At 39.4% G+C, this 18,140-nt stretch overlaps 1 protein-coding gene across 2 annotated transcripts in view; it reads right to left on the reverse strand.

Annotated features, from left to right (window-relative positions):
• Positions 1-18,140, reverse strand: part of MYBPC1 (myosin binding protein C1) — a 44,623-nt gene that overhangs the window by 4,607 nt on the left and 21,876 nt on the right. The window contains exons 17-26 of one of the 2 annotated variants that reach the window (XM_087764051.1): positions 17,427-17,561; positions 13,853-13,921; positions 13,626-13,667; positions 12,565-12,732; positions 11,991-12,079; positions 9,848-10,043; positions 8,941-9,080; positions 7,047-7,206; positions 5,371-5,507; positions 4,277-4,463 (exon numbers count right to left, since the gene is read on the reverse strand). In XM_087764051.1, coding sequence (XP_087620177.1) covers positions 4,277-4,463; positions 5,371-5,507; positions 7,047-7,206; positions 8,941-9,080; positions 9,848-10,043; positions 11,991-12,079; positions 12,565-12,732; positions 13,626-13,667; positions 13,853-13,921; positions 17,427-17,561 — 1,323 coding nt within the window. The remainder of the gene's footprint in view (positions 1-4,276; positions 4,464-5,370; positions 5,508-7,046; positions 7,207-8,940; positions 9,081-9,847; positions 10,044-11,990; positions 12,080-12,564; positions 12,733-13,625; positions 13,668-13,852; positions 13,922-17,426; positions 17,562-18,140) is intronic. The other variant, XM_087764052.1, reaches the window with a different exon arrangement.

An 18,140-nucleotide genomic window follows, 5' to 3' on the forward strand; every position in this document is an offset into this window, starting at 1 on the left:
TTTTTTTTGAAGACAGAATAAGAATTTATTATTGTTATTATTGTGCTCATAATGATCATTAATTATTTTTCAAGAAATGAGCGTGAAATTTAGTAACAACTAGGGGTTTTAATTTGGCACTAAAATACTGTAACTGAATGGCTAAAAAAGTAGAAAATTGTAGTATGTTGATAGTATTCATACCCAGAGTATTCATAGCTACTCAGTTGTTCAAATACTATGCAAAATCAGAAATCCTAGACTGTTCTGTGAGTAGTTCCACGACATTCCTAGGACTGGGCTTATATATATGCATGATAAATTTCAGATCTCCAACACCTCAGAAAGAGATGGATAAAATAAATTCTAGCCAACATAAGGAAAATTCACTTACTGCAATATATACTGTTACATGGCATAGAGCTCTTTAGCATAACTTACTATCCAAAGATCTGTAAGAATAGCACTGTAGCTAGTACATTCACCAGATAGGTAGCATAGCTTTGAGCCTGTTGGTCTTTTTTTAGGCAACATTCAACTCTATCTCACCATTTTACAAATCCAGACCTTCATTGTTACTTGCTGGAGTAAAGCTGAACCAGTTTAAAGGTATACGTATGAAAACACACACACACACACACACGCTGCAATCCATTTCCAGTGAGTCAGAAATCCATAACTCTTTGCTCTGCATCAGTGTGATGAGCGGTCATCCAACGAGCCCTCCTAAATGAACAGGCTGAGAAACTTAAGAGAATGATAATTCAACACATAAGCCAATAGAAGAGTGAAATAAGATGTAATTATGCTTTTATGCTCCGGCTGTTTAATACTCATTTGCGTTTGTCTGTATCATATAGCAAACCCTGAGCCTACCCTGGTTTGCCAAGCTACAGCTGCTGTATTCTCTTAATCCTATTCCCTTTGAATTCATCAGCTGAACTGCCGGTCATGTTAAGAGCATCAGCACTGAACCCTTACAACAGCTGTCCTGTGTCTAAACCCTACAAACTGCTAGTCTAAGCAGTCTTCAAAAAGGAGTCTAAAGTAACAGCTAAACCTGCCAGGGTGTAGAGAGGAATCTCAGCAAGGGTGACCACTCACAGCCCAAACCACTGGGAGAGGACCACAATACCAAGCTTGATGGGAGGGAGTGGGACTGCACCAGGTGATGGTTGATAGGAGATTGGGTTCAGAAACCAACCCTTAACTAGGGGAGGTGGTATTTAGGTTAATGAAGCAGCCCGTCACATAGCTAAGAAGAAAGAAAGAACACACGGCCCAGGTGGGATCCTAACAGCCTGCATTTTTCAGGTCTTCTTCCAGGTGTGATGCAAAACTAAAGTACTGCTCTGAGCAAGATGTCTATGGCATAGTATTCATTTTTTTCAGATGATCTTTCAAAGTAAATATCACTTTCTTTGAGAAGAAAAAAGGCATTTTGAGTCTAGAAGTGTCTATGCTACAAGCCTTTTGCAGTCAGTGGGCGTGGGAGGTTTTGTTTAAAAGTGGGAAAGGATGAACAAAATGTTGTCTAAGGGGAGTAATTCTCACAGTCTCATTCTTGCTGCAGCAAATGTATGTTCAACTGCAACCCCAAGATAAGGTGCCAGAGGAATTGAGACTGTAGGATGTGCTGCAGCCAGCTGATAGGATGATTAATACAACCCTCAGGACATGATGCAAAGCCCATGCATCTATCCAAGGTTTCCTGTGGGATGAATGACGGGGACAATACTTGAATCTGACTGAGGTGCTAGAGTGTGTTGGCAATGTTAAGAACTGAGTCAAAATCCCAGACTCACAGAGCTGGAAGCAATCTTGAGATGTCATTTAGTGCCTATCATAATCCTAACAAGTTGTACTGCTGCCATTCTTCTAAGCTGTTCTTAAAGGCTCTTGATACCAAAGGCTCTACGACCTCTGTAGGGAATCTGCTCTAGTGCTTCACTGCTCTGACTGTTGTCTACCCTAAATGTTTGCTGCCATGTTGCCAGATATAATTTTTTGGTTTTAATCCTTAATGCAGCCATTATGGAAAGAATGAGCTGTGAATGGGACAGGCCTGGGAGCCTGTGAACATAGTATATCATGTGCTCTCCATTTCAGAACACTACTCAGAATGCTGCACCTATTAAAGTTAAATAAACATTTGTCAGCAAAAGTCATCAGGGACTAGCTGTACCACTAGTAACCACTTTAATGAACAGAACTGGAGCTTTTTTCCTAGAGCCATTACTTCTAATTGACTGGAAAAGGATCTAAGCATTCCCAGCCTATTTCAGATACCAGTCCATAAATGTCCGTAAATGTCCGTAAATGTAAAATTAAACTCCCCATCAGTATTGATCAAAGGCAAAAATCTCTCCACGCTTCTCTCTTAAAAACTCTAACACAGAGCAGCTTCCACTACTGGTGAGCAATCTCTTGGAAGCTGTTTCATATTAACAGAGAGCCTGAATGAAGACATGGTGTTCGTATTATGCTTCAAAACCACCAAACTAATTCATCCTGATAGTCAGTGAAAAAAAGTTCCAAGATCAACAGAAGCATCTATATGTCACAACAGCTGGAAAGGGAATTACTGAAGAATAATAGTAATCCATGGCAACATCTGGAGTTTGGACTTCCTAAAATGGAGAGATATTAGTTAAATTATTTCTTATCTTAAAAATGTTTCATAGTATTCTGCACATTATATGTAATATTATTTTTTTTTTTTGTAAAACAAAGGACAGAAATAAACAGCTTCTTGTATTTAAAATGTAGTATTTGGTTGTACTGCAAGCAAAGTGCTGAAGACTAAAAAGTTACAGCTGAGTGTAAACGTGCATAAGAACTTGAGGGCTTGGGGACTTAGGAAGTTTAATTATAAATTAATAGCAAACAAACTTGGCCTTTCAGTATAAAAAAAAAGATGAAGCAGCCTTCTCAGATGATGAGGTCTTCTGCTACACTGTGAAATGGAGAGTTTGCTGTGATTAAGGAAAGCAATCATACTTCCAGGATGAGGACGTCACCTTTTAAACACGGTATCTTATAAAATAAATCATGAAAATTAAGAAACATATTATGCATATTTTCATTACATTAGTTAAATGTTCAAGTTCATAGATGAAACACGTGTCACAATGGCTTCTTGCTAGCAGATTTGAGCTGTGGGACAAGATACATCAGAAAATAGAGAAAATGGAAATTGAAATCCAAAATAAACACAATACAATCCATAAGGATATTAAATATTATGGTTTTCATTATAGACTAGCATGATGGAAATAATATAATTAGGGCCATGTTCAGCGAGCCTAAATTCCCACTAAATTCCTGAGTCAGACATTTCCTATCAACTGGCTTTAGGTAGCTTTCCTTACTTATAACCTCAAATTAATTTTTTCAGAACTTAGCTTATTCCACAGTTAAAGCAAAAGCCTTTGGTGGGAGTTAGTCCAGCTAAATATGACCCTGTCTTTTTCTAGGAAGTAGTTTTCTGAAAATTATGGTCCTGAGATTATTCGTTAGTAGTCCAATCAAAATCCTATTGCCGTTCATGATATCCCAGTCAATGCTAAACTACCTGGAATTCATAAAATGTATCCAGTAACAAAAATAAAGATATGTCTTCAGTTGTAGAAGGCTAACCTACTTCGTCCTCTTTCCCTATATTTGCAAAATTCGTGGTTTTGATTACTTTGTTCTTAAAGCACATACAGCAATTTTATCAACTAGCATGTGTCCTTGGGAACAATACTGCTTTTTGCTACATGATTTTGCTAACAAACTACATTAAGAAGTTTTCCTTTGAAGCAAATGTTTTGTTTGTTTAATACGTAATTTTAAGGCAGACAAAGACTGCCTTGAACTAGTCTTTCTTCCTTCTCTCCTTCTTCCCTTGCCATTTCCTTCAGAGATCTGTCTCTTATCCAAGCTGATTTTTTTAATGTTTTCTCAAAGAGCTCTATGGCTGAGTCTTACTAGAGTTTGTCAGGTAAGTGGCATAGCTCTAAGAGGTACAGTCTACCATTTTGTCACTTGTGGAAAAAGTCCTTACAATCACTGAATATGTGAGTTGGTGTGAGGGGGAAAAAAGACAATATAGCATAAGCACAGCATGTTGGTCCTCAAAAAGAAAACAAAGCAACCAGTATAGTTTATTTGGTCCTAACCAAGCTATTATTTTCATCTGGGAAAGTTAAAAGAGTTGTTTGAACACCCTTTTGCATTTGCCTTGCATACTTCTGACTCCTGTGTAGATGGTGTTCAGACAAACAGGGCTTTTGCAATGATTTAAACCCCTTACCTTTTACTTCCAGTTTGCAATCAACTTCTGCCTCTCCAAGTGCATTGACCGCTCGGCAGGTGTAAGTACCTCCATCATAGGGACTGGGTTTGCGGATCTCCAAGGTGCAGACACCTTGGTTGCTGAACATTCGGTACCTTGGGTCATTCATTATGACGACTTTGTTTTTCAGCCAGGTTATTTTAGGCTGTGGTAAAAACAGAAGAAAACCCACATGCACAAACCTATAAACTTAAATATTTTATCACTTTTTGTGGTGTTCTGTTGAAGTTGAGTAATCCAGAAATGATACAAAATAGATAAAACAGTGATAGAAAGGAAACTGTAATTCTTAATTCAAACATAAACACGGGCTGCATCATGCATCTGGTTTTAAACATGTTTTTTTCAGTGCAGCTCCTATCACATAATTAAAGTCATAAGTATAAGCCTGTTATCAATATAAGAGGTGCTCTGTAATGATAGCAAATGTCTGAGCAATAGCTTTTGACATCCAATTACTCTAAGTCAATAAGAAAAGCATGTTTTCTCACACTATTGCACAGAGAAGAGCCAGAAACTGTGAAGGTGAAGGGTGAACAGCACACATGTTCTTAAACACTCGAGTTCTCATTTTACTAGGTCAGTTCAGTTTTTCACAGCAGAAGACAGATTCCAAAAAGACACAACTCAAAAGAATCTAGAAGATGCATTGCACGGTGGGTCTGAGAACCAATGTGGTCCCAGGAGTATTCCTGCAATGTGCTTTCTTAAAGCATGATTAGCTTTTTATAGGATAATGATGGCTTTATTTTAGTAACAACCTTTACTGATATATTAACTGTACAGCTGTTGTCAGTGCCAGTTCCAGTATAGCCCAGCCTTTTCCTGAGGTTCTATCCTTTCACTGAGTTATCTGTGGATTTGGTATCTATTACAATGCCTATAACACAGGTAAGTAGGTCTTTTTTTGTATTCTTTAGAGCCCACACCACTCTTTTTGCCTTCAGCCTGGCTTGTGAGTGAGACAAATAGTAAAAATGGTATTAAAATTTTTCTTGTCAAGTTAAACTCTTCTCGTGTTTTAACTGATGCTGTTATGAGCTATGCTGTACCTTGGGGTTGCCCCGAACACTGCAGTTCAAAGTAGCGTTGTAACCAGCTACAGCAAATGTGTTGACTAGAGGCTGAGTAAACAACGGCCGTTCACTGAAGTCAAATTCATCGTAAACTGGATATTTGTAGACTTTACCTATGAAATGAAAATAAAACATTTATAAAAAGTGTGTTGGCACATAGCTAAATACCCAAGCATCTTAAAAAGTTACAGAGTCTGAATCTGTTCTGATCTGCACTGCTTTAGGGACCAACCTGACTCTCGTAATTGCACTTGTAGCGGAGGCTGGAAGTGAGCCTTGGAAGTGACTATAGCCCTTGGTCATGCTGTAGGGTAGATGTCTGAGAGCTCCTTTTAGTTTCCTGAGTAGGCAGTATACAAAATAATACACATTTATTCTGGGTCTTTGCCTGCATGCCCTGCATGTTACGGAACGGGATGGATCCTGACTGATGTACTGCAGGATGCCTGCCTTGACAACCTGTGTTCACTCTGTTACCAATTACTTTTCACAGTTTGTTCTGATTACAAACTGGCTCTGTATCTGAAAATCCATTTTTCTTTCTGCTTCATACAGTGCACTAACAATACAGATACCTGAATGGATGTAGTTTCTATACAAGGAAAATATGGCAGTAAAATCTAGTTTCTCACTGCCACTTTATCCCTGCTCTGCAATGGAGATTACCATCAATAAATCAGCTTCACCCACAAACTAAGCTGGCATTTAAAACAGCTGTAGAGACTGGCATCTATTCCTGTGCACAGGTATCATTAAATATCTTTGCTTCACTGAAACCTGATCCAAGCTCTTGTACTGACTTCAGTGCAGCTTAGGCCTGATACTTGCTCTCATGACAAGGGCAAGTAAGCAGTGATGAAAAACAATTCCTATAGCCATTCCTTTGTTCATGATCCCATTTCTAAAAGAGAGGTAGTTTTCTTTTTAATAATGGAAGTGGGGTCCAGTACGCTGGGCCTTCAGTCCTTCAGCCTGTCACTGTGGCTCGTACAGGTTGTCTGTCCTCTGCATCATGGCAGTCATGTATTCCTTTCTTTCAGACAAACTGAGGTAATCTGGATTGATTTTCTTCCTTTAAACCACCTGTTTGTAGAATTTCCCTTCCATCAGGGGGCAGCTAATTTTTTTTTTTTTTAAATTTACAGTACCATTTCAAACTGACAATTTCTGAAATGTCAGGATTTCTGACCTCAGAATCAGAATTTGTCCAGCTCCACCTGCAAGAGATGTGAAGCAGGGGTTACGCTTATCTGTTGGATCCTGCCTGAAATGGACTGGACGACTTGCACAGCTGATGCCAAGTCTCCACGGGGAGGCAGTGACCCACCGCTTCTAACAGAACAGCTGCTTTACTCTTCTTCCAGCTCTTGTCAACTTAGACCTGCCAGTGGTGACACGAGTATGAGATCCAAAATCATAGAAAATGTCAGAACATGGGAAAAATGTCCCACTCTTGATTAAAAAAAAACAACTATGAACTATGTGGACAAGCCAAGGAGTCCTAATATGAAATGTCCTAGCTGTTACTTGTACCTGATCTTGGGGCTAGGAATACATCTGAATGCTTTAGAGATATGGCCTTTACTTCTAATCACCTTCCAGCCTCTGAACACACCCCTCCCCTTTTGACAAGGAACGGATAATTAGCTAACCATCCTTTGCAATCAAAGCGCTCTCTTTGGTCATCGTGGCATCCTCACTGAGGCCGCACATGTTTTCAGAGAAGATCCGGAAGTAGTACTCATTTCCTATGACGAGCTCGTTAATGGTGGCACTGGTGCGGTGGTAGTGCTCGATTACTGTGAACCATTCCTGAAAGACACAAACACAGAGAGTAAGCTTCCCTGCAGCACCCTGCACCTCTCAGCCATTAACAGTTTGGAAGAATCATCAAGCTTGTGGGAGTAAGATTTTTCTTTTAAGGGAATGTTGATGGATACTAAAATAGCGAAGCTGACAATAATTAATTATTCTGTCTGAAATGAGTGATAATGAGAATACCACAGAGCTGGTGGAAAGTGAACCCTACTGAATTGTTACACTCTCTTAGTTGGGAGGGTTTATTTTAGGAAATCCAATATTACGAAGGTTGTATTGTGTGAGGCAAGGCAGGCTCCTTCATTCCTAGTCCATGCTGCTGACAGAGAAGGTGCTGCTGACAGAGAAGGTACTGCTGCAGATAAGAAAAGTAGTTGCATGTACTACTCTGCAGTAACATGCACTCACAAGAGGCTAATGCACTAACCTACCCCCTGTTCCACAGGTTGAGTGTTCATGAGAAATGTAATTTTATGGAAGTGGTCCTCTGATATCTAAAGGCTTAGATGGGGAGGGGGATTTTAAGCGCTTTATTCTTGCAGCAGTAACAGGACATGTGATTTCTATCCTAGTACACGATACCTAAATAACAACCTCAGATGAATGAGTTTAATGCTAAAAAATGCAATTAATATAAAGTGCAATATGACCACAGCAATGTTTTTGCTTTTCTTTACTCTGACCTACACAGCGTTCTTGCTTTTCTAAAGATGAACGGGTGCCGAGTTCCCGGTGCCACAGGGTGCATTGATATCTGGTCATCTTTAAGAGCCAAAGTGCCTTTTGGGAAAAGAGTTTTCTGTAGAAGGCCAGCTGTGCCAGAATTGCAAAATTCAACACCACGGAGGATATGGGGACACTATGACCTGAATGGTCCATGACACACTGGACCCTAGACACTTCTGTGGTTGCTTTCTCCTTAACACAGTAACTTAGAGACAGGGGACATCATTGTTCTGGTTGCTGTACAGAGACCATCTCTTCTTACAGTCTGAAGAGAAAGAAAAAATGGAGGATGGGAAGGGAAATAGTGGCACAGGAAGAATGAATTGATCAGACCATGACGCAGATGGACATATTAAAGGGGCGGGGGAGGGCAGCAAAAAGATTCCCTTAGATAAGGCAGCTCCCAAAATATTGTCCTAGATTTCCAGTGTTTACATTTGCAGTAAATCTTAAATGTAAGAATCCAACTACTGTCTTTTAAGGAAGTGTAAAATTCCTGTCAGTTTAATGAAAATAATAAACATCTCTATATTGCACTTTTCATCTGTAAATGTCAAAGCAGTTTATGAGTTACATATGTACAATTTTGCCATGGGTGGTAAGGAGTGGCAGTGACTTATACAATGTGACATTACAGGTTTGAAAAAAACAGCACTACATTTTGATTCTAGTAGCAACCTACTGACTTCAGAATTAATATTTTTGGGTTTTATTTTCTCTACGGAGACAAAGGAATAAAAGCAGAATTACATCCCTCAAATCCACCTGTCATTTCCTTTTTAGTCTTCCCCTTTGGCATAATCTGAAAACATTTCAATTTTTAGGCTTTAGGTACAGCGAACAGGAGATTTTTAGAATTTTTAGAGATGCCTTGCAGATTTTCTGAGCACTACTAATCAATGCTTTGTCCCCCTATATCAATTTAAGCATGTAAGGATTTTTATTTTTAAAAGGGAGAATTCATGAGTACATCAGCCTTTTAAACATCTCCTTATTACTTACCATACTCTTCTTATCTGCTTTTTGAATAGTGTACCCAGTAATGGCAGCATTGCCATCATCTTTTGGTGGCTTCCATGATAAATTTACATTCTCTCCCCAGACGTCCTCAATAGTTACAACCTCTGGTGGGCCTGGGCGATCTGTAATGAAAATATGGCACCCAACATTTTCCATTGTTTGCTTTCTCTCTGTCTCTCTTTCCTACACACATCTTCCACTTAGTTTGATTTCTCGCTCTCTTTCTTACAACACATACATGCCAAAACCAACATCAAAAGAAAGCTGAGGTTGTAAAATAAAACTTGCCAAAGTTAAGACATGTCAGAATTATGAAAAACTTGACCACTTTGTGATTATGGTTTCTAATATGCATGTGCTCTTTAATTGCATAAGGATATATTTTTGAAAATTAAAACCAGTTGAAGATGTGTTCCTAAAAGAAAAAGTCAGACAATCATTATAAAGGCTGTGCTACCAGTTTTGCCTATTAGGTAAAGAAATAGATTGGTAAAAATGAAAAGTAAATGTGTTCTCTTGTCTTTCCTACTTTCATGTACTTTCAACATTTAGGATTTCTTCCACATTACACTTGTGACAGTGTTACTATTAATTTACTACCATTTCTGGCTATGGATACCACTCAACTGGAAAAAGCTTGCATCCTGGATAGGCAAGAACATGAAAAGCATAACAGTGAAAAAAAAGAGACTGACATGTTCCAACAAGCAGCTGCCATTGTGTAAGAAGGTTTACTTAGAGACCACAAATCTATAGCCAAGTAATTGGACATGGGAAGTTATCACTGTTGGGAAAGATGCTCTTTGGGATTCCTCTGCTTTCCTATAGCCTTGGAATGGCTGGAGTCTGCTTCTCTGGCATGCATTTATTTCTGTTTCTCAAAACATACCAACAATCTGAATATCTATCGTAGCTTTGTCCTCCAAGTTCTCTACTTGCACTTTCATGTTATATTCTCCAGAGTGGTTCCTTTCTGCCTTTCGGATGAAGATGATAGTGTCATTTTCAGTGTTGCGGATGTTGATTTGGTTTTTGTCGATTGGAGAACCATTTTTCTGCCATGATACTTTTGCCCTTGGTCTTCCCTGTAAGAAGCCAGGAAACAATTTGTATATGATTTTGGGAGAGAAAATGGGTTTATTTCCCATTTTTCCCAAATGGGAAATAAAAACCCTCCTGAAAGAAACTGAGAGTTCTTTTTTAAATCGTACAGCATTTGACAGGCAATCATATTAATTCACATAAAATGCAGCTTGCTTTCTTTTTTTTTTTCAGGAGACTAAAAATATTTGCAAATTCTGGCTAAATCAGACAATTAACTTTCTGGCTAAATTTGACAATTAATTTCCAGTTTTCTAAAAGAAAAAGGAGAAAAAAACCCAGAAAATGCAGAACAAAATATTTCACCCTCTGGAAGTGCCTACATTCTCTACGTTGCCAGTGAAAGAGGAAAGTAGTGGACTAAACCTCCAGGGATCCCAAACACTCTTCTTTCATTGCAAAAGCAGTTGGAATAGTTGTGAGGTAGGCTGGATTGACATCTTTTGTGTGCCATTTTTACGGGCCTTGTAGTGCCCAATTTAGGTACTTAAATCGGAGTGAATTCCACCTGCTTTACCATGGGATTTGCCTTCCAGAGGCAAACAATTTGCAGTTGCTGTCCAAAAAGGGTAATCTCACACCTTTTTGAATGCCTTATCTTAGAGAATAACCATAGAATATTCTTTTAATTTCTCAAGAGCAGTGTATCTTGCAGTGTATTGCTGATCAAGCTTTTATTGGGCTTTTAACAGGCTTGTAGAAGCCGGATTATGCCCACCCTGTATCTTTAGGTGTGCAGAGATGAAATAGAAATGAGTTCTGCCATAATTCTTGTATTCAGAAGAATAAGGACACTGCAGGTAGAGAGGCAGTCACTGTTGTAAAAGGTATGGGAATGAAGGTTAACACAATGCTGTGGGAAAGAAAACGTGCTATATCCTTGGAAAGAGTCATGTTATAGCTGTGATCTCAAGGATTTAAGTTGCAGTTTCTATAGGAGACAGTGAAACTCTGCCCACTCTTTCCCTCCCTTTTACTCTCTCAAGACAAGAAAAAGATTAAATGCTACAGTCCCATCCTTGAGACCATATCTAACTACTCTCGGTGTAACCATTTGGCATTGTGGTAGCTATTATCTCACATGTAATGTCTACCAGGAGGATTTATAAGTGTCCTCTGGATGACAGATGACAAATCAGTCTGTCTAAGCTAGTTACCCAATTCGTTAATTGGCTTAACATAATTTCTTTGAGACATCAAAGCAAAAGCTTTCAAGCACCTGTGTACTTCTGTGTGCTTCCACGTCTGCTTAAGTTAACTCACTGGCTGACTAAAGTTACACAGAAAGAGGTTGTCCTGGTTTCAGCTGGGATAGAGTTAGTTTTCTTCTTAGTAGCTGGTAGAGTGCTGTGTTTTGGATTTAGGATGAGAATAATGTTGATAACGCACTGATGTTTAGGTTCTTGCTGAGCAGAGTTTACACCAGTCAAGGACTTTTCAGCTTCTTGTGCTCTGCCAGGTGCACAAGAAGCTGGGAGGGAGCATAGCTAGGACAGCTGACCCAGACTGGCCAAAGGGCTATTCCATACCACATGACGTCATGCTCAGTATATAAGCTGGGGGAAGAAGAAGGAAGGGGGGGGACGTTCGGTGTGATGGCGTTTGTCTTCCCAAGTAACCGTTACGTGTGATGGAGCCCTGCTTTCCTGGAGATGGCTGAACACCTGCCTGCCGATGGGAAGTAGTGAATGAATTCCTTGCTTTGCTTTGCTTGTGCGCGCGGCTTTTGCTTTACCCATTAAACTGTCTTTGTCTCAACCCATGAGTTTTCTCACTTTTACTCTTCCGATTCTCTCCCCCATCCCACCGGGGGGGAGTGAGCGAGCGGCTGTGTGGTGCTTAGTTGCTGGCTGGGGTTAAACCACGACAAGGTTAAAAAGCATCAATATAAGAAAAAGTAGTATTTTCCTGTCAGTTTTTTTAGTTCTTACCTGGAAAGGAATAACGAGATTCACAGTTTCTCCAACTCTTCGAGTATAGGTTTGTTTTAAGTGTCTTGGTAGACGAATCTTTGGAGGTTCTGAAAAAAGCCAAAAGCTCATGTTTGACATTTATCTTCTTTTCTAACTTAGGCAGTACTGGTGGGCATCAATATAAATAGGAGACTCTGTGGTCTACAATTCCCAGAGTGACTAACGAGTGAGGTATCTTAAATTTCTTGGTCCCACAATGTTGTATTTGGTACACCATCAGTTTTTGTGGCGCCAAATGTTACGGTGGTAGGAATAGGTGAGAAACTTAGTGCAACTCAAAAAAAGCAACATCAAGTTCAAGTTCTGCAGCAAAAAAAGCCTTGAAAAGCTGAGCAATAAAAGCTTGGAAATGAAACAAATATAAAGAATTACAAATATTTTTAAAGACAGTTTCATGATTTCTAGCCACTGCACAATGGCTTTGTAAGGCCATATCATCGGTATCCAATAAGTAAGCATTAGCCTTAAAAAAACGAACTAAAGTATGGAAGCAGAGTGTATTTGTGGGTGAGCATAGGCAGGAGGATCTTACCTATCACTTCCTTGACTAAAATAGGCTGTGGGTGGTACCTGGGCTCGCTTTCACCAGCAGCATTCACAGCTTTTACTCTCACAAGGATTTTTGAGCCAGTCGGCAGGCCGTTGATAGTAAACTTCGTTTTGTCTGTCAGCTCCGGGTTAGCCACAATCCATTCATCAGCTAGTTTAGGGAAAAGAGGAGGGGAGGACGAATCGAAAGAATAGGGAATTATAAATACATCCACTGCACGGATGAGGAAAATTACAGAACGGTAATAGATTCATTATATTCTGACGAATACCTCTGTTTTGTTTTTCTAATTATGCTGTAACATGATATTGATTCATGTTAATCATATGTAGGAAAAATGTTTCAAACCTTTAAGGGTTTCTGCTGATTATGTATTTATATTTAGAGAAATAAATGTTTTTAGAATGTGTCTATCATTCAATTTACAGAGAGAAAAGTGATTAGTCTTTAAATTCAGCTGACAGAAAACAGAGGGGACATAGCATGTATTTCCAAAAGCACTCATCATTACTTTAACAGCTTGCTTGGAGAGAAATGGGTTTTACAATTAATTTCAATAATACCACAATTAGACAAGTACTGAATACCCTGGAAACTACCACTGAGACCACAGGGATGAGAGAGACACAGAATATTTACAAATTGCAATGAAATACCATCCCTCCTGGTGCCTTTAAAAAAAGAAGGCTGTGTCAGAATTATTCACGTAATTACAGCATTCTTGAATTTTTTTATCCTACCCCTAGGCCGTCGCATGTAATCCATAGAGTGATGGAAACAGTACAGTCTTTCAGAGAAGCTTCAACTACAAATGATACTTTCTTTTCCACCCTGTCCTCTAAACAGATCACTTTAACATTGCTGGCACCTTGACATTTGGAAGTCAGATTTATGCAGTAGCAAGTCAGTATCAATACCTTCCACATCATATAAAGGTAGCATTATAATATTGGCACAGAAGAAAAGAGAACTATTATAAGCTAAAGAGCCCTGCAGACTTAGCGCGCAATACTGTGGTACATTTTCATAACTGTGGGTCTTACTTTTAGGAATTAAGTTCTTCTTCAAGCTGCTTCTTTCAGCTTCTAGCAGAAGAGGATTGCAATCAATGACTGTTTGCAGAACACCTCCCCCTCCCCTTATACACAGACTACAGCAAATTCTGTAGACTGTTGCCACTAAAATTCACTCTCAGAAATTTATCTTTACTTTTATGAAGAGAGTTTTTCTTTCATTAAAGAAGATTTATATCCTTTGTTGAATACTGTACCTTCCAGGTTAAAGGGTGGCTCCACCAATTCCTCAGACAGATCTGTCGATATACCTTGTGAGAATCCATCTTTAAAATTAATCAGAGACACCCACTTTCACACAGATGGAGCATTTTGTCAGTGGTTAGCAATTCCTGTTAGTAAGTATGCAAAGATAGATGCTGGGCTTTAAAGATTTAGAGGACCCATATTTAGGGAGACTGCAGGGAGGAAAGAGGTGGGAAGAGGGCATCTAGATCAAAGAACAGTTATGCATGATGCTCACAGGAAAGCTAAAGGATAAAGGAAAAGGAGGAGATAAGGTTGTTTTTTTTTTCTTTGGGCCTGATCACAGCCCTGGAAAGATGAAAAGAAAGAGACAAAAGGAACATCTGGAAGAAAGAGGAATGAAACAAAATGATGATGGGAGAAAGTGTAGGAGGAGAAGAAAACACATCATAGAAGGGAGAAGAAATTCAGAGAATTCTGAGTAAGAAAGACAGAAAAAGAGAAGTCTTGGAAAAAAACTTGGGGAAACAGAGGAAGAGAACACATTTAGCTAAAGGCAACATAGAAAGAAAATTAAAGGAGGCCAAAACCATGGATGGTGACAGATACGATGTAATCAGTAAGGCTTTATCTCCTGGACAAAGGTATAACTGCCCTGGATTTCCTGGAATCCTGGACTTGGCTATTTTCAGGACAGTAAAAATACTATTCTAGTATCTGTGCATGGTCCTGGATGGGTACAGTGGCAAAGATCTCAGCTGACAGAGACTCTCCAAAGTACTTATTTGCTGACTATGAAAACAGATCATCTGCAGGTACAATGGCCCTTTAAAGGCAGATAAACGTAGTGTCCTAGGGAAAACTAGGGCCAAGCTTATCAGACTAGCCTTGAAATGTCAAACAAGAACCAGTCAGCACCATACATTACTAGGACTTGATTACTCCAGTGTCTACAAGATTTGGTCTACTCCACATCACCACAGCAAGAGGTTCAAGTTGGATGTTGTAAACTAGCCCTGGGAAGGGGAGCTCTGTATTCATGTTATTCACACTTATGCAATGCCGGATCCAGATACTCATGATGAGACTCTGGTTCAGTAATATACACAGTGAGCTGTCAAAGGTGCTACCATAGTTAGGGAAGTCCAAGAGTCCACCATGGTGATGAAGTTATGAGGTTCAGACTAAACGCAAATATCAATTTTTGTGAAGCCAAACCAATGCTTGTGGTACGTGATTCCTCTAAATTATAATTATATATATGGTTTGTCTTCCTATTGTTTTCTCCTAATGATTGCTATGATAAGGAAGTCTCAAAAAAAAAAAACCCTTTAAAACTACTTCAGTGATGATGAAAGAATGGAGAAGGTAAAGACAAATGAGTTTACAAACAGATAATTAAAAGAAAAGAACAGCAGAATGAATATAGACAGTCATAAAAAGTATCTTGAAATTAAAGAGTTATTAAACAGTATAGAAGAAATTAGTCTGAGGCAGAACAGGCACTGAAAGGACTGAGAAAAGGAGGCACTGAGATATTGCAAGAAAGAAAAAAAGGACTGAACATAGAGAAAAGGATGTATATACCAATAACACATCTTTTAAAATTGTATTTTCTACTAAGCTTGCTTCTTCCTAACCATTTTCATAATATATATACATAAATAATGTCAATTGTGTATATATAGATGTATATGCATATATAAGAGGTATATATAGATATACATAAACACTCAGAAAGCTATGTAAAATACATTGTACCCATTGTATTTTAACTGAGGTGGGTAACAATAAAATGACAGAGTTGACTGCCATTTTGTTGTATCTTCATACGCTTTAAACCTATCTGAAAAAAAAAAGTAAAGAATTTGTTCCATTCAACAGGTATACAATGATCTTCTGTCTAATAGTCCTTAAAAGATAGATTTGGAAGATTCCTCTGAACACCATATATCCTCTCTCATCACCTAATTTGGAAATCACAGACTGTAATGTCAAGGGTTTTATGACAGTGACGTATTACAAACACTTAACTTTTCCCCGGCCATCCTACCAATGCCAAACAGAGCATAACATACGGCATACACTGAAGTCCTCACATTGACAGTCCCCTTTATATTCCCATACATCTTGCCTGTGCAATGGAAACATTATAGGATTGCTGCATCTTGATGTAATACTGCATGCTTACTCGTTCTGAGCTGTTCCCGCAGCTCCCTCCCAATATACAAGGAAAACCCTTCCTACCATTCCAGCTGTGTCTGCCTTCAGGTAATCTTCTCCAGACCTCTGAGCTTCTTGCAGTCTGTTCCTGCTCCTTACAGATATTCAGCTCAATACTACAAGATGCTGAGTGCTCCTGAGAAAAGCCAGTGGTTCTTCTTCACTCCCTCTCCCACTCGCCTGAGTGAGAGCTGAGGGCACTCTGCTCCTGTGGTATCTGACCACTTTTGTGAACTACTGTTTTCCTGGATTGTCTGAATCTGAAACATGTGACACTGTGAATGACAAATTCTGTCCTCTACCTCTTGTTTCCAGGCTGTGGACTGCATTCATGAAAAGCGTCCGTTGAAATAAATACCTTTATGAAAAAAGGTGTCCAACTCATCACTTGATTTACAGTGCAGTTAAGAGCAGCAGCTAGTGGAGCTGAAGATAACTGTGTCCCATTCATCCAAACACACAAACTTGCTGGAGTCCCACTGACTGGTATTTGCCCACAGAGGCTGGGTATTGCACATACCACTCCAGCCTATTTGATACTTACCCAGGAGTTGGTGGATTTTACTTTTTGAAAATAGACTTCATTTGATGCCAACTCAGAAGAAAATCTGCTGGAAAATACTAAGTTTCTGCTGCTTGACCACCAAAGACTCTTACTTATAAAATACACATTATATTTCCCTATTCCTTGTTATTTTACTCTCATAAATTTATTCAGCCTCTTACATCTTTATCTTTCTCCTTCAATTCTATATAGATTTATGTTTTAAATGGACATAATTAAAGATCCTGTATCTAACTACACTGAAATGTTGGAGAAATTCAATATCCAGATGTGAACTTTGCATGCCTATATAACTTCTACAGCCAGCTATTGGAGAGGCTGTCTGTCCTCAGTACTGGGAACTGGAACTTGAAGTAGTCAATTAGCAATATGTCAAGATAGGGATTACCACACTGAGGACCTCCTGTCCCTAAAACCCAGCCAACCTGCACATATTTTGGACCACACTTATAGCCATTCATTATTTCCTATTCATTCATCCATCCATTCTTTGCTGCATCGACTTCATTTAACTCAAAAAAGAGGATAGTGATTAACATGGTACTTGGTACACTACAACAGATTATATGAGTTTTGATTTGGATTTCAGATCAAATGTAAGATGGGTTGAACCACAGTCAATGGGCGGGATCTGGAATACAAACCAAAGGAAGCCTGAAGAAAACCCTGCTGCTTGAGGTTTTGTGACTGATTAGTCTCTGCCTTAACATGACTGCACCCGATACCTGTAGAGAAAAAATGGAGAAAGTCTCACCTACTTTCACTACGAGTAATGTACCACAGTCATTGTCACTTACTTCCTTCAAAGCAGTACTCTACAACATAGCCGTCTAAACCTGCCGCTCCAATGTGGTCTGGTGGCCTCCATTTCATTGTAACTGAGGTATCAGTCACTCCATCCACTGCCAGGAGAGTTGGTGGACTGGTAACAGCTGAAGCAAGCAGGCAGTGGGGAGAAGGCAGAAAACTGCATTACAATTAAAGGTTTACATTTATGGTGTGTTTTCCTCTAATTTAGCATCATAGGTGACAGGCTAAATCCTGCCTACCAGGCATTTGCAATCATGCATGCCATGTCTTTCCCAGTTGGGACCAAACTAGGAGAAGCAGGTACCTCATCCCATATCTACTCATAGCCTAACCCAGAGTTAAATTCCTTCTGCTGAGGAGTGAGAGGGACAAAGAGCGGTGGAGACAGAGCAGAGAAGTTGGCAGGTACCTCATCCCATATCTACTCATAGCCTAACCCAGAGTTAAATTCCTTCTGCTGAGGAGTGAGAGGGACAAAGAGCGGTGGAGACAGAGCAGAGAAGTTGTGAGTAGTGTATTCTACAACAGCAGGTATTTTCTGGCAAGAGGAGAGCATGCTGTAGCAATAACAGCCACCTTCTTGCTCCTGTACATTGTGCGGGTGCTGCTGAGCAAGGTGGGAACCTTTGCTGGCCAACAGAACAAGGCACCTTTCTTTTATAGGGGCTTGTGATTGTTACAATAGTTTGAAAAATCTGTTT

This window comes from Nipponia nippon, unplaced genomic scaffold, assembly GCF_047370975.1.
Source record: "Nipponia nippon isolate SJK-2023a ecotype South Korea unplaced genomic scaffold, ASM4737097v1 scaffold_3, whole genome shotgun sequence".
NCBI lineage: Eukaryota > Metazoa > Chordata > Aves > Pelecaniformes > Threskiornithidae > Nipponia > Nipponia nippon.